The sequence below is a fragment of the Scyliorhinus torazame genome, chromosome 2 (genome assembly GCF_047496885.1).
Source record: "Scyliorhinus torazame isolate Kashiwa2021f chromosome 2, sScyTor2.1, whole genome shotgun sequence".
In the NCBI taxonomy this organism is placed as follows: Eukaryota; Metazoa; Chordata; class Chondrichthyes; order Carcharhiniformes; family Scyliorhinidae; genus Scyliorhinus; species Scyliorhinus torazame.
In genome coordinates this window covers 352,659,222-352,675,320 of record NC_092708.1, presented here as the reverse complement: position 1 = coordinate 352,675,320, position 16,099 = coordinate 352,659,222, and the positions used below count along the sequence as shown (strand labels likewise).

At 47.0% G+C, this 16,099-nt stretch overlaps 1 protein-coding gene across 1 annotated transcript in view; it reads right to left on the bottom strand.

Annotated features, from left to right (window-relative positions):
* ptpn21 (protein tyrosine phosphatase non-receptor type 21) overlaps window positions 1–16,099 on the bottom strand; it is a 124,239-nt gene that overhangs the window by 59,676 nt on the left and 48,464 nt on the right. Inside the window, exons 7-9 of the mRNA XM_072494936.1 lie at window positions 10,359–10,446; window positions 4,606–4,694; window positions 2–89 (exon numbers count right to left, since the gene is read on the bottom strand). Of these exons, the coding sequence (XP_072351037.1) occupies window positions 2–89; window positions 4,606–4,694; window positions 10,359–10,446 (265 nt within the window). The remainder of the gene's footprint in view (window position 1; window positions 90–4,605; window positions 4,695–10,358; window positions 10,447–16,099) is intronic.

The following is a 16,099-nucleotide window of genomic DNA, read 5'->3' as shown; positions in this document are numbered from 1 at the left end:
CTGTCTGGAACTGGATGGTCTCCTCTTTATTTGCCAGTTCTAATGCAAAGAAGGATTTGTTGTGAGACAGATTGGATATATCATTCCATCTAAAAAGAGAAAGATAATTTCTTTGTATAGACATTTCTTCCTCAACTGAAAGATTTTAAAACATTTTAAGCTAAATTAGTAACACTAGACCTTTTTATTTCTAGGGGGTCGGAATTAAAGGAGGAGGAGGAAGAGGTGATTCAATTGTACAAGAGTATTGGTCAGACCCCATCTGGAGTACCACATTCAGTTTGGACACTAAACATCAGGAAGGATGCATTGGTCTTGGGAGAGAAAACAGTGCAGAGTCACTAGAATGATACTGCAGCTCAAATAGTTAAATTATGAGGATAGATTCCATGATCTTGGCTAGTACTCCCTCCAGCTTCAAAAGAGAAAAGGGTGATATAATTGAAGTGTTTAAAATGATAAAGAGAATCAATAGAGTAGATACTGGGCAACTACTTCACATGGTGGGAATCCAGAACAACAGAGCATTATATTAAATTAGAGTGTGGCTATTTAGGTGCGAAAAAGGTAGTGGAAATCTGAAAAGTCTCCAAAATGCCATGGTTCCTTGGCCAATTAATAGTTTTCAGACTCATATCAATAAGGTATGAGGTGATTTCATTTGAGGTATTGGGATTTTGAAGAAACTTGATCAGGTGAATAGAGAAATAAAAATGTTCTCCCTGGTGTAGACATCTAAGAAAATGGGACACAACAGAGCCTTGCCGTTATGGAGAGAAAGCAGAGGAAACACACCTTCCTCAAAGGACAGCAGAACTGCAGAAATCTTTCCCACAGAAAACAGTAAATGCTACCTGAATTCATCTTAAATTTTAAATGTACAGATTTTTTGCCAGATAAACAAATAAAAGGTATGAAACAAAGGTGGATGGAAACAGTGAAGTTATAGATCAGTTATGTTGATCACCAAATACTGTAGAACCTCTATTGACCGAGTCTTAAGAGATTAGTTGCGAGATTGGGTCTGAACTAGATACAAGTGACAGAATCAGGAGGGAAACAAACAATTTGATCGCTTCCTCACCAATATATATATATTTTTTAATTTAATTGTTCATAGGATGTGGGCCAGCATTTATTGTCCATTCCAAATTGCCCTTGAGAAGGTGGTGGTGAGCCATCTTCTTGAACCTCTGCAGTCCATGTGGTATAGGTACACACAAAGATTCCAGGATTTTGACCCAGCAATGCAGCACCACAGTCCGGTGTGTGGCTTGTAGGGAAACTTGCAAGTGGTGATGTTCCAATGCATCTGCTAACCTTGTCCTTCTCAGTAGTAGAAGTTGCAAAGTACTGTCAAAGGAGCCTTGGTGTGTTGCATCTTTTTTTTTTTTTTTTTAAAATGTATTTTATTCCAAACTTTTACAAAGGTTACAAAACATAAAAAATCCGGGGAGCAAACTCCCCAACACACAATTATACAATTTGTACAGATTTTCCCCCCTTTTCACTCCCCCTCCCTCCCTCTGACGAACAACTTTTCAAACATGGCTGAACACCCCCACCTTGCCTCAAAGCCCTCCGCTGAACCCCTCAATTCGTATTTGATCTTTTCCAACCTAAGAAAGCCATACAAGTCACCCAGCCAGGCCACACACCCCCGGCGGCATTTGACCGCTATTCCAATAAACTTCTTTGATGGGCAATCAGAGGCGAAGGCCACAACATCGGTCTTCCTCCCCTCCCTCAGCTCGATTCATCAATATCCCAAATATCGCCACCAAACGGTCCTGCCCAACCTCCTCCCCGACTATCCTCGTTAGTGCCGCGAACACGCTCCAGTTTCTCGTAACCCCAGGACATGTGTGCATGGTTTGCTGGGCCCACTCACACTTCTCGCACTCGTCTGCCACTCCCTGGAAGAACCCACTCATTCTTGCCCAGGTCATATGCACCCTGTGTACCACCTTGAACTGCATCAGGCTCATCCTTGCGCACGAGGAAGTAACGTTTACCCTTCGTGGCACTTTGCTCCACAATCCCCAGTTTCTCTCTATTCCCAGCTCCCCCTCCCACTTCTCCTTAATCTTCACCACCTGCTCACCTCCCTGCTCTCCCAGCCACCCATACGTGTCTCTGATCCTGCTCTCCCAGCCACCCATATATGTCTCCGATCCTGCCCTCCACATCCACCTCCGGAAGCAGCAATCACTCCAACAGGGCATATCTCGGTAACCTGGAGAAATCTTTCCAAACTTTCCGTGCGAAGTCCCTTACCTGCAAGCCCCAAAACTCACTTCCTCTCAGGAGCTCTACCCTCTCTTTCAGTTCCTATATACTGGCAAATTTCTCCTCCAAATACAGATCCCTTACCCTGACCAGCTCCACTTCCTATACATGCCGTATGTCCCTCCACCGGCTTGAATCCATGGTTTTCGCACAGCTGCGTCAACACCGACATCCCCTCTATCCTGAAATGCCTCCTCAGCTGGTTCCAGACCTTCACTGTGGACTGTACAACCGGGTTCTGTGTATTTCCTTGGCGCCAGCGACAACGCTGCTGTCACAACTGCCCTCAGGCTGGAACCCCTACAAGATTCTTCCTCCATCCTAACCCCTCTCCTTCCCACCATTGCCTCACCGTCTCCATGTACTCCGCCCAATAATAGTGCAGCAGCTTCGGCAACGCCAATCCCCCTTCTGTCTGTGTAACCCTTGGTACCTTCCCTGCCCAAACGAAGACTGAAATAATCATATCCAGTTTCCAGAAAAAGGCCTTTGGTTCAAAAATCGGAAATATCTGGAATACGAATAGAAACCTCAGCAAACATTCATCTTCACCACTTGGACCCTCCCTGCCAGAGTCAGATGCAGTGCATCTCGACTCTTCAGATCCTCCCTAACCTCCTCCACCAGTTTTGTTAGATTCCACTCCTGCAGCATCGCCCACTCTCTCCCTACCCGAATCCCCAGATATTTGAACCCGTCTCTGTCCACCTTGGATGACAACCCCCCCAGGTTGGCTCGCCGACCCAGCTCATTCACCTTTTACCTACTATTAGTTTATATCATGAGAATGGCCTCAACTTCCCCAACAGGACATGATCCTACCCTTGCTCTCTAGCGAGTCCAACTGTACAATAGCAGGTCGTCCACAAAAAGCGACACATGATGTTCCCTACTCCCCCTCGAGATCCCTTGCCACTCCACCGACCCCCCAAGGGTCATTACCAGAGGCTATATTACTAGCATGAATAGCAGTGGCGACAGTGTGCAACCCTGCCTTGTTCCTCTGTGCAATTTAAAGTTTCATGAACCCATATCGTTGGTCCAAACACTCTCCACCAGCCACATATAACAGGCGCAGCCTTGCCACAAACATCCGCCCAAAACCGAACCTTCCCAGGACCTCAAATAAATATCGCCACCCCACCCAGTCAAATGCCTTCTCCGCACCCATGGACACCACTACCTCCGGTACCCGACCTCCCGACGGAGTCATGATCACATTTAACAGCCTCCTTATATTACTAGAGAGCTGCCTGCCCTTTACGAATCAGGTCTGGTCCTCCACTACCACCCCCGGGACACAACCTTCCATCCTTCCCGCCACCAACTTAGCCAACACTTTCACATCTATATTTAACAGCAATATGGGCCTGTCCGACCCACATTCCAACGGGTCCTTCCCCTTTTTTCGTATCAATGTGATCGTTGCCTGCGTCATCGTCTCCAGCAGCCTCCTCTTCTCCAACACCCCATCAAACGCCCTCAAGAGATGCGGTGCCAAGTCCGTCGCAAACTCTTTATAAAATTCCAGCGTGTAGCCATCAGGCCCCGGGGCCTTCCCTAACTTCATACCCCTTGTACTGTCCAATACTTCCCTCAGCCCCAAGGGCTCCTCTAGCACCTGCCTCTTCTCTTCCTCCAATTGTGAAATTCCAGCCCGTCTAAAAAACGGCCCATGTCCCCTTCTTCACCTCCCGGGTCCGCCTTGTACAACTCCTTATAGTATTCCCTAAACGTCTCATTTATTTTCCCCGGATCCATCACCACCTCCCCAGTCTCTGTCCATAACTTCAATATTTCCCTGGTTGTGTCCTGCCTCTGTGTAGTTGCATCTTGTAGATAGCACACACTGCCGCCACTGTGTGTTGGGTAATGGAGGGAGTGAATATTTAAGGTAGTGGATGGCTTGCCAATCAAATGGCTGCTTTGTCCCGGATGGTGCAGAGCTTCAGGAGTGTTGTTGAAGTGTCTATGGACGCAAAGAAGGCTTTTGACCGGGCTTGACAGGATGGATGCAGGAAGGATGTTTTCCCTGCTGGTTATTGGTGAGCAAGTGCTACCTGTTACCAGTGTTGATGGCATATTTCATCACTTTGCTAACGATTGAGAGCTGACTGGGGCAGTAATGAGTGGCTGGATTGGATTTATGGACAGAACATACCCAAGCAATTATCCATTCTTGGGTAGATGCCAGTGTTGCAGCTGTATTAGAACTGATAAGTCACTTCTGGGGTTCTATTTTAATCAGATATTTATCTCATCCTTTTTTGCAGAATTAAGTTATCAAATCCTTGAATGAACTGTCAATGTCCTTACTTGAAAACAGATGGGGGTCTGCCATTTTTGTGCTTCACAAAGATGCCTTCCAAACAAGCACCTATAAGTAGATCATTTCCTTGGCTGTCCTATAGACACAAAAGAAAGAGATCAGAAGGAAGCAGTGGCTAATAGACAAGAGTTTTTACAGCTCACATTATGCTTGAAACATATCTAATCAGGAATTTGTGCAACGTTATACCACCATAGCAAAATGGGGGAAAAAAAACAGAAATGGCAATCTTAAATTTATACAAATTGTTCTCTCATCTTTATCATCACTGGTTAAGTGGTGTTATGATTGAAAGTAGTTTTTTTTTTAACCCTGTCTCAAAATCTTTATTTTTCTCCCTTTGGAAGCTCATTCCCTACCTCACTGACAGGTTAGTTCACAATTTCTTCTTCAACTCCACAACAGTTTTGCACTGAGTGCTGAATTTGGTGCATTTTGAGTGCTATAGTAAGAGTTTGGTGACCGAGGGAGTATAAGGCTTCATTTTTATCTAAAGTTTAGTCTTTCTTTTATTTAGTTAATTAATTTAAAAGTTGCTGTTTGGTTTAGAAGGTGAATTTTCAATCAGCTTTAAACAAGCTTCTACTTGTAGGCACTTGCAGCTGGAGCTTGTTAATTAGTTAATTGGATTAGGCCAGTTTTCAGAGGCTAGATTCACAGCAAAAAAGTGATCCCCTACAGTGCCGACTTTGTTTGCACGGAGTGCTGAAATTGGTGCATTGAGTGCTATAGTAAGAGTTTGGTGACCGAGGGAGTGCTGAATTTGGTGCATTTTGAGTGCTATAGTAAGAGTTTGGTGACCGAGGGAGTGCTGAATTTGGTGCATTTTGAGTGCTATAGTAAGAGTTTGGTGACCGAGGGAGTTAGGTGAGGAAGGAGTAAGGTGCTCCTTTCATTTTGTTTCCGACATTTCCGCAAAGAGTGAGAAGAGAGCCAGGAGTTTACAGAAAGTGTAGCTGACTGGGAGCAGAGTCGGAGGGCGGAGATCTAGTTAGTCCACAGGGCAGCTATATTCTGTCAGGTAAGAGGGGATGGAGGCTAGGCCAGTTGCATGCTCCTCCTGTAGGATGTGGGTGGTGAGGGATACCACCGGTGTCCCCGCTGACTATACCTGCGGGAAGTGCACCCAACTTCAGCTCCTCAAAGACCGTGTTAGGGAACTGGAGCTGAAGATGGATGAACTTCGGATCATCCAGGAGGCAGAGGGGGTGATTGAGAAGAGTTACAGGGCGGTAACCACACCCAAGGTACAGGACAAAAATAGCTGGGTTACAGTCAGGGGGAAAAAAAAAAACAGGCAGACAGTGCAGGGACCCCTCGTGGCCGTTCCCCTTCAAAACAAGTATACCGTTTTGGATGCTGTTGGGGGGGGGGGGGGGGGGGGGGAGAGAGAAGAGAGAAGAGACCTACCGGGGGAAGGCCCTAGCAGCCAGGTCTCTGGCACGGAGTCTGGCTCTGGGGCTCAGAAGGGAAGGGGGAGAATAGAAAAGCAATAGTTGTAGGAGATTCAATGGTTAGGAGATTCAATGGTATGGGGAATAGATTCTGTGGTCGCGAGCGAGACTCCCGGAAGGTATGTTGCCTCCCGGGTGCCAGGGATGTCTCAGATCGTGTCTTCAGGATCCTTAAGGGGGAGGGGGAGCAGCCAGAAGTCGTGGTGCACATTGGTACCAACGACATAGGTAGGAAAAGGGGTGTGGATGTAATAAACAAGTTTAGGGAGTTAGGCTGGAAGTTAAAAGCCAGGACAGACAGAGTTGTCATCTCTGGTTTGTTGCCGGTGCCACGTGATAGCGAGGCTAGGAATAGGGAGAGAGTGCAGTTGAACACGTGGCTGCAGGAATGGTGTAGGAGGGAGGGCTTCAGGTATTTGGATAATTGGAGCGCATTCTGGGGAAGGTGGGACCTGTACAAGCAGGACGGGTTGCATCTGAACCAGAGGGGCACCAATATCCTGGGAGGGAGGTTTTCTAGTACTCTTCGGGAGGGTTTAAACTAATTTGGCAGGGGAATGGGAACCGGATTTGTAGTCCAGCAACTAAGGTTGCCGATATTCAGGACGCCAAAGCGTGTAATGAGGCAGTGGGGAAGGAAACGCTGACAAAGGAGAGTACTTGCACGCACGGAGATGGGTTGAAGTGTGTATACTTCAACGCAAGAAGCATCAGGAATAAGGTGGGTGAACTTAAGGCATGGATCGGTACTTGGGACTACGAGGTGGTGGCCATCACGGAAACTTGGATAGAAGAGGGGCAGAAATGGTTGTTGGAGGTCCCTGGTTATAGGTGTTGCAATAAGATTAGGGAGGGTGGTAAAAGAGGTGGGGGGGTGGCATTGTTAATTAGAGATAGTATAACAGCTGCAGAAAGGCAGTTCGAGGAGTATCACCCTAATGAGGTAGTATGGGTTGAAGTCAGAAATAGGAAAGGAGCAGTCACCTTGTTAGGAGTTTTCTATAGGCCCCCCAATAGTAGCAGAGATGTGGAGGAACAGATTGGGAAACAGATTTTGGAAAGGTGCAGAAGTCACAGGGTAGTAGTCATGGGTGACTTTAACTTCCCAAATATTGAGAGGAAACTCTTTAGATCAAATAGTTTGGATGGGGTGGTGTTTGTGCAGTGTATCCAGGAAGCTTTTCTAACACAGTATGTAGATTGTCCGACCAGAGGAGGGGCAATATTGGATTTAGTACTTGGTAATGAACCAGGGCAAGTGATAGATTTGTTAGTGGGGGAGCATTTTGGAGATAGTGACCACAATTCTGTGACTTTCACTTTAGTAATGGAGAGGGATAGGTGCGTGTAACAGGGCAAGGTTTACAATTGGGGGGAAGGGTAAATACGATGTTGTCAGACAAGAACTGAAGTGCATAAGTTGGGAACATAGGCTGTCAGGGAAGGGCACAAAATAGGGAGGTATTAGCGGTCACATTATGGGAGGCATTGTACGCGGTACTTCGGGGGGGGGGGGGGATTATCTTGTTATGGAGATATGAAGGGGGGGGGGGGGAGAGAAGAGATTGGACAATTAATTATTGAATGAGATAGTTGAGGTGGACAGGGAATATTCGAGGGACCCCACCATGGAGGGATTGGCGAAGAGGAAGTAGTTACAGGGGCAGTTAGATAGGCTGAAGAGGGAAGGGCTGTTGGACAGCCTTGGAGGGAGGAGGGTGCAGTATGAATATGGAGAGAACACTAGCCCATCAGCTACGAGACAGGACACGTCCAGAGAAATTCCGAAGGAATGGACAGGGAAGGGAGAGGTAGTGTCAGAGCCAGGGAAAATAAATGAGGTGTTCAGGGAAAATTGTGAAAGATTGTATCGGGCCATTCCGGGGGTTGAGGAAGGGGATATGAGGCGGTTTTTGGATGGGTTGGAATTCTCATGGCTGGATGAGGAGAGAATGCAAGCGCTAGAGGAGCCATTATGGTTAAGAGAGGTGATGGACAGCACAAGAGGGATGGAGTCGGGGAAGACCCCAGGGCAGGATGGTTACCCGGCCGAGTTCTAGAAGGAATCTGCGGCACAGTTGGCACACATTTACTGGGGCGGTTAGCAAGGCGCTGGAGAAGGAAGAGCTGCCAGAGACAATGACACAGGCAGCGATTATGCGAATTCCAAAGAAAAGGACGGACCCGCTAGAGTGTGGGTATACAGGCCTTTATCACTGTTGAACACAGATGTGAAAGTGTTGGCTAAGTTAATGGCAAGGAGGATGGAAGGATGCGTTCTGGGAGTGGGTGTAGAGGATCATACAGGGTTTTGAAGATAGGCAACTCTTGAGTAACATAAGGCTACTATTGAATGTGATCATGATCCCGCCAAGAGGACGGGTACCGGAGTTAGTGGTGTGTATGGAAGCGGAGAAGGGTTTTGACCAGATGGAGTGGTGGTTCTGGGAAGGTTTGGGCTGAAGCTTGCGGTATGGGTGCGTCTGCTGTACGTGGCTCCAGTGGCGAGTGTACGGACCAACGAGACGAGCTCATGGAGTTTCGGGTTGCATAGGGGAATGAGGCAGGGTGCCTGCTGTTGTTGGCGCTAGCGATAGAGCCCTTGGCGATGGCCCTTAGCGGGTCAGCAGAATGGCAGGGGGAGTACAAAGCACCAGGTGTCACTGTATGCGCACGACCTGCTGTTACATGTGTCAGACCCGCTGGAGAGTATGGGGAGAATTATGGGCTTATTAGAGAGGTTCGGGGCTCTCTCGGGTTATAAGTTGAACATGGGAAAAAGCAAGGTGCTCCTGGTGAACGAGGCGGGTCAGGGAACTAATTTAGGGGTGTTGCCATTTAGGGTAGCCAGGGATAGGTTTAGGTATCTGGGGATCCAGATGACGGGGGAAGTGAGCGACATTGCACAAATGGAACTTAATAAAATTGTTGGAGGAGATAAAGGAGGACTTTAGGAGGTGGGATGCGCTGCACCTGACACTGGCGGGGAGGGTCCAAGTGGTGCAAATGAATGTCCTGCCAAGGTTCCTATTCGCATTCCACACTCCCGATCTTTATTCTGAAGGCCTTTTTCTTCCGGAAACTGGGCGCAGTGATCTGAGTTTATATGGGCGGGGAAGTTGAAGGTCCCCACAGGTAAAGAGGGCCCTGCCACAGAGGCAGAGAGGTGTTACCGACCCTGCTGCACGACTACTGGGCAGCGAATGTGGAGAAAGTGAGGGGTTAGAATGGGTTAGGATGGAGGAAGAATCCTGTAGGGGGTACAGCCTGAGGGCCATGGTGACAGCAACGCTACCGCAGGCACTGATGAGATACACAGAGCCCGGTTGCACAGTCCGCAATAAAAGGTGTGGAACCAGCTGAGGAGACATTTTAGAATGGAGGGGATGTCGGTGTTAACACCTTTGTGAGAACCGCAGGTTCAAGCCAGGAGAGACGGGTGGCATGTACAGGAGGTGGAGATGGTGAGGGCGAGGGTTTTATATTTGGAGAATAGTTTTGCAAGTCTGGAAGAGCTGTGAGGGAGGGTAGAGCTCCCGAAGGGAAGTTAATTTAGGTACATACAAGTAAGGGACTTTGCACGGAAGGTGTGGAAAGGGTTTCCCAGGCTGCCGAAGTATGCCCTATTGGAACGGTTGTGGCTTTCGGACGTGGAAGGCGAGAGTAGGATTGGGGACATTACGAGTGGTTAGGGGAGCAGGGGAGAGCGCAAATGGCAAGGATCAAAGAGAAATGGGAGGAGGAGTTGGGGGTGGAAGAGGAGATAGGTTGGAGAGTGTGGAGTGAGGCGTTGTGCACGGTCTATTCGACCTCCTCATGTGGGAGTGTTCGGGATGCTAGCAAAGATTGTGGGTGTAGAGGCCGGGCTGGACCCTATGGTGGCGATTTTTGGGGTATCGAAAAAGCCAGAGCCAATGGAGGGGAGGAAGACTGGTGTCGTGGCCTTCACCTCTGGTTGTCGGGTGAAGAATTTTGCTGAAATGGCGGTTGACAACACTGCTGGAGTGAAAGCCTGGCTAGGGGATTACTTGGAGAAAGTTAAGTTTGAATAGAGGGGTTCAGCGGAGGGCTTTGAGACACAGTGGGGATTGTTCACGGCCATGCTTGAGGAATTGTTTGACAGGGGGTTGGGGATGAAAAAGGGGAAAAGCTTGTACTGACTATATAATCGTGAGTTGGGGAGAATGTTCCCCAGATTATTTTTTATATTTTTGAATGTTTAGAAAAAATACATTTGAAAAAAAATTCTATTTGCAAAGTCCCTCCGCCCCCCACCTATTTTATACCTTGGCTGTATAGTTTTCATGGCCATATCCTTCCATTTTCACTACCTCCTGAAGAAATAATAACTCTGTCTCTGAGGGAGTAAGGCCCCTAAAAGAAATCAAAATAGGTTAGTGAACTTCAAATTAGCACATAATACAGCAAGATTAAATTTCATAAACATCCAGAATATCATGACAATTAAAACAGAATAATTTGGACAGAAGAAATACAAATATTAATTTCTATCACGCTTCAAATTTTTAATAAAGCTTTAAATCTCAGCATTTAAAAGTATTTTTCTTTTGCTAGATTTGATCCTTGCCATTTCCCTCTAACTGCAAAGTCATTCACTGTTATCCATACCTTAGTTTGAGTAAATTAATTGGTACTGATCAATAAGTTTGTACGACTAATCCAGATTTTTCTTAAAATGTGGATAATATCCTATTCCTTTCTTCCCTGAGCTGAGCTGAGCTCAACTGTAACCAGAGACTTCCAGGGTGGCCATGGAGTGAGCAGTCACACATTTGGTGGCTCCCTCTCAATGCGGATTTTTTCAGTCCTTTCCCCGCCTGAAGGGTTATTTGAGAGCAAAAGGTAGAGGAGTTCCTGGGGAAGGTAATATTCCTCTGGTGTGACTGGTGGATGGATCCATGGACAAGGAGTGGTGCAAGAAGAAAAGAGCTACTGGAGTAGGAGAATCTTCGTGGTGCACCACAGGAGAACATGGGGGAGGGCAAGGGAGCTGCGCTGCCTGCGCAGTTGGTGGAGTTCCTCAAAGACAAGTTTCGGCAGCAGAGGAAAGTGGCCCTGGAAGACCTAGGAAAGGTAGAACCGTTTAAATCTGGGATTGAGTGAGGGGAGCAGAGGCTGGAGTCCCAGGGTCTGCCGATCCAGAACGTTCAGGAGGCGGTGGAAGAGGACGAGGAGCAGCTGGCCTAGTTGGTGACTGAGGTGGGACTGATGCAAGAGAACCAGAAGAGGCTGAGGAAGAAGGTGGAAGATCTGGGGGCTCGCTCCATGAGGCAAAAACTCAGGATTGTGGGCTTGGGTAGGGTGCTCTTTCCAAGGGCCAGTGCAGACTCAATGGGCTGAATGGCCTCCTTCTGCACTATAAATTCTAGGATTCTATCTGGATGTGGGGTTGCTGGTGGATGAGCTGGTGTGGGAGCAGGTGAGGTTTGCATCCAGGGGTACGGGGGAAGTCACGGCCGCCACGCTGTGGGAGGCGCTCAAGGCGGGGGGGGGGGGGGTTATTTACATTTGGGCGCATATTGAGACAGCAGAGTGGGTAGAGACGGCAAGACTGGTGGACGAGACTTGGAGGATGAATAGGAGATGCTTGGAGGTGCAAGAGGCAGGGCTGTTGAAGGAGAGGCAGAGGCTCCAAATGGAGTTTGGGGTAGTGTGTACGGGGAAGGCAGTGGGGCAGTTAGAGGGCCAGAGGAGAAGTGTATGAGTATAGGGAGACGAGCAGGATATTGGTCCATCAGTTGAGAAAACAAGAGGTGGCAAGGGAGATTGGCAGAGTGAGATATGATAAGGGAAAGGTCGTGATGGGCGTGTTTGAGGCGTTTTACAGAAGGTTGTACGAGTCTGAAGCCCAGGTTGGCGGGGGGTGTGGGGCACGCGCGACAGTGTTTGAACAGGCTCGAGTTTCCCAAAGTAGAGGAGGGGCTCATTCAGGGACTGCAGGCCCAAATCGGCTTGAGGGAAGTGATGTGGGGCTGATGCAGGCAGGGAAACAGCAGCTTGTAGACAGCAGGTTGTTGGGAAAGTTGTTGATTTCGCAAATCGAGGATTGCGTCCCAGGGGTGATAGGTGAAAATAAAACTGGTTTAGTGAAGGGGAGGCAGTTGACGGCAAACATGAGGAGGCTGCTTAATGTAACGATGCAGTCTTTGGAGGGACAGGAGGTGGAGGAGTTGTGATGGGGGGGGGGGGGGGGGTGTTGAGGACAGGTCTCAATGTATGCAGGTGACCTGTTGCTGTGTATTTCAGACCTGTTGGGCAGTATCGGAGGCATCATGGGGATTTGGGAGGAATTTGGCTGGTTTTTGGGATGCAAACCGACTATAGGGAAGAGTGGGGGCGGGTTTTTGATACTTGGGTATCCAGGTGGCACTTGGCTGGGCGACGTTGTACAAGTTGAACTTGACTCGGCTGGTGGAGCAGATGAAAGCGGATCTCAGAGATGGGAGGTGCTGCCACTGCCGGAGCTTGTACGGACAGTAAAAATGACAGTGCTGCCAAGGTTTCTGTTTGTGTTCCAGAGCCTCCCAATCTTCGTCCCCAAGACGTTTTTTTAAGAAGGTCAATGCTCTGATCTCTGGATTTGTGTTTGCAGAGAAGACTCCGCAGGTTAGGAGGGCTTTCCTGGAAAAGGGAGAGTGGGGTGGGCTGGTGCCGCAGAACATGATGAATTACTACTGGGCGGCAAATATCGCTATGGTTAGGAAATGGGTTCATAGAATTTACAGTACAGAAGGAGGCCATTCTGCCCATCGACTCTGCACCTGCTCTTGGAAAGAGCACCCTACCCAAGCCCACAACTCCACCATATCCCCATAACCCAGTAACCCCACCCAACACGAAGGGAAATTTTGGACACCAAGGGCAATTTAGCATGGCATATCCACCTAACCTGCACATCTTTGGACTGTAGGAGGAAACCAGAGCACCCAGAGGAAACCCACGCACACACGTGGAGAACGTGCAGACTCCGCACAGACAGTGACCCAAGCCGGGAATCGAACCTGGGACACTGGAGCTGTGAAGCAATTGTGCTAACCATTATGCTACCTTGCTGCCCTTGTGGGGGAGGTGTCAGTATCATGTAGGGGAACATGTTTAAAGGCTTTGTTGTCGGAGCCTCTACCGTACTTGCTGGTCAGGTACTCAGTGAGGCCAGTGTTGGTGTTGACCCCAAGGGTGTGGAAGCAGTAGAGGCAGACGGAGGGTGCCTCATTGTGGGCACCGATCTTCAACAACCATAGGTTTGCCCAGGTGGGGCTGGATGCGAGGTTTCAGGTGAGGCGGCAGGCAGGGATTGAGCGATCTGTCTAAAGGAAGCAAATTTGCGAAGTTGGAGGAAGAGTACGAGTAGCCCAGGGGGAACGGCTTTAGGTACCTGCAGTTCCAAGACTTTGTATGGAGTGTCATGAGAACGTCACTTTAAGAAATGGTAGTCTGCTAAAGTTACTGCAATGATGTCAGAGTGTGGGTGGAGCGGAGTTCTGTCTCTGCTTTTTAGTTTCACTTTGAGAAAAGCTTGGGTGTGTCGGTGTTTTTTTGGTTGTTTCAGTGTTGGAGCTGCAGTCAGCCAGAGAAGGCGTAATGTTGTTCTCTCTGCCATGTAAAGACTATCTCTTGATCATTTGATGAATTCAGAGTGATAACTGTTCTCAGTAGTGAATTTAAACCTGATGTGCTTCTGTTAAAAGTTTTTTTAAAGTCTTATGGACGTTAAAAGGAAAGTAAGGATTACTTAGTGTTGTATTCTTTGGGGGTTGTATTTGAATTGATGGTTGCTAAGATGTTCACGGTATGTTTAAAAAAAGGTTAACTGGAGTTCATAAAATAAACAAACATTGTTTTGCTTTAAAAAATACTTTTCGATTTCTGCTGTACTACACCTGTAGAGTGGGCCTTGTGCTCCCCGTACCACAATCTATTAAAAGTTGTGAGTCAGGTGAACTCCATGATACATTTTGGGGTTCTCTAAACCCTGGCCCAGAACACATTGGGGGCTCGTCCAGGATAAAAGTCTATCTATTGGATTGGCTTAGTGAACCTAAAGACAGTGAGGGGTGAGCATATTGTGGTTTCTTTGCAGGTGCGGTATTTCAGTTTAAGTAGGGAGTGTGTTGTGGACAATGGCTCTTTCAGAGGCTCTGAAGTTTTTGGGGGTGGAGACGGTCACACGCATTACCTTACGGACAGAGACTAAAAGCAGACTGTTAGATTTGGCAAAAACATTGCAGTTAACATTACCTGACAAAATGCGAAAAGATGACGTAATTATGGCGGTGGCTACACATTTAAAGTTACCGGAGATACAGTTTGACTCATTGGAAATGGCAAAAATGAAGTTACAAATTAAACAAATGGAACATGGGAAAGAATTAAAGCAGCTTGAATACGAAAGAGATAGAGAGGAAAAAGAGAGAGTTTAAACTTCAGAAAATGGCCATGAAACATGACAGTCAGTTAAAATTGGCGGATTTAAAGGGAAATGTGCAGTTTGATGATGAGGAAAAAGAAAAAGAGCGTCAAAGTCGAAGGCTTGGTGGGGATCTATTTAAAAATGTCCAAGCATTGCCAAGGTTTGACGAGAAGGAGGTAGGAGCCTTTTTCATTTCATTTGAGAAGGTGGCTAAACAAATTAAATGGCCACAGGACATGTGGGTATTACTGATTCAAACAAAGCTGGTAGGTTGGGTTAATGAAGTGTTTGCATCACTACCGGAGGAGGTATCTGGGACATATGAAGAGGTGAAAAAATTCCATCTTGGCTGCATATGAACTAGTGCCTGGAGCCTACAGACAAAGGTTGCAAAATTTAAGGAAAGAATTTGGTCAAACATACATGGAGTTTGAAAGGCTCAAACAGTGTAATTTTGATATGTGGATAAGGGCTTTGAAAATAGACCAAACGCATGAAGCTCTCAGACAAATTATACTTTTCAATTCCTGATGTAGTGAGAACTCATGTGGAAGAGCAGAGGGTTAAAATTGCGAGATTAGCAGCAGAAATGGCAGATGATTATGAATTAGTTCATAAATCAAAGCATGGTTTCCGACATCAGTTTCAGCCTGTCAGGGATAGAAACTGGGGACATGAGAAACACTCAAGTGGTAGAGGCAAAGGTGATCTGATGGGAGATAATGAGGAGTGTGTACGTCAGATTTTTTTTTTTTTTTTTAAATCCAGGAGGGTGGAAAAGAAATGAAAAGTTTCAAATGTTTTCACTGTAATAAACTAGGCCATGTAAAGTCAAAGTGTTGGTGGTTGAAGAAAAGCACTGGGAAGGATGATATGGTAAAACAGGATAAGACAGTGGGGTTTGTTAAAGTGGTAAAGGAAAGTCCAAGTGAAGCGAAGGAGGTGCAAAAGATTGTACAGCCTGATCAAGAGGTGATTGATAAGAAGGTGCCAGATCTCTTTAAAGAATTTACTTGTGTTAGTAAAGTTTACTCATGTGTATCAGGAGGAGCAGGTAAAGAAATCACAATTTGAGAGATACGGGAGCTAGTCAATCTTTAATGGTAAGAGATGAGAAGTTATGTAGTTTGGGAAGAATATTGGCAGAAAAGGTGGTAATATGTGGCTGAAGCTAACATGGCCGAGTGGTGAAGTGGTAGTAGGAGTAATAGAGAAACTATCTTGTCCAGGAATACAGTTTATCTTGGGTAATGACATAGCTGGATCGCAGGTGGGAGTGATGCCTACTGTGGTTGATAAACCAGTGGAAAAATCAGACAACTGAAGTGTTGAAGGATGAGTATCCTGGGATTTTTCCGGATTGTGTAGTAACAAGGTCGCAAAGTCACAGGTTAAGACGAGGAGAAATCAAAGAGTGAAGATGAAATTGAAGTGCAATTATCAGAAATGATTTTTGATCAGATGGTTGAAAAACAAGAACAGGTGGAGGATGAGGCAGAAATGTTTAGTTCAGGAAAACTGGCAGAGTTACAACAGAAAGATGTATCAGAAAGCATAGACAGAAGAGGAATCGGAGTGTATACCAGAGTGTTATTA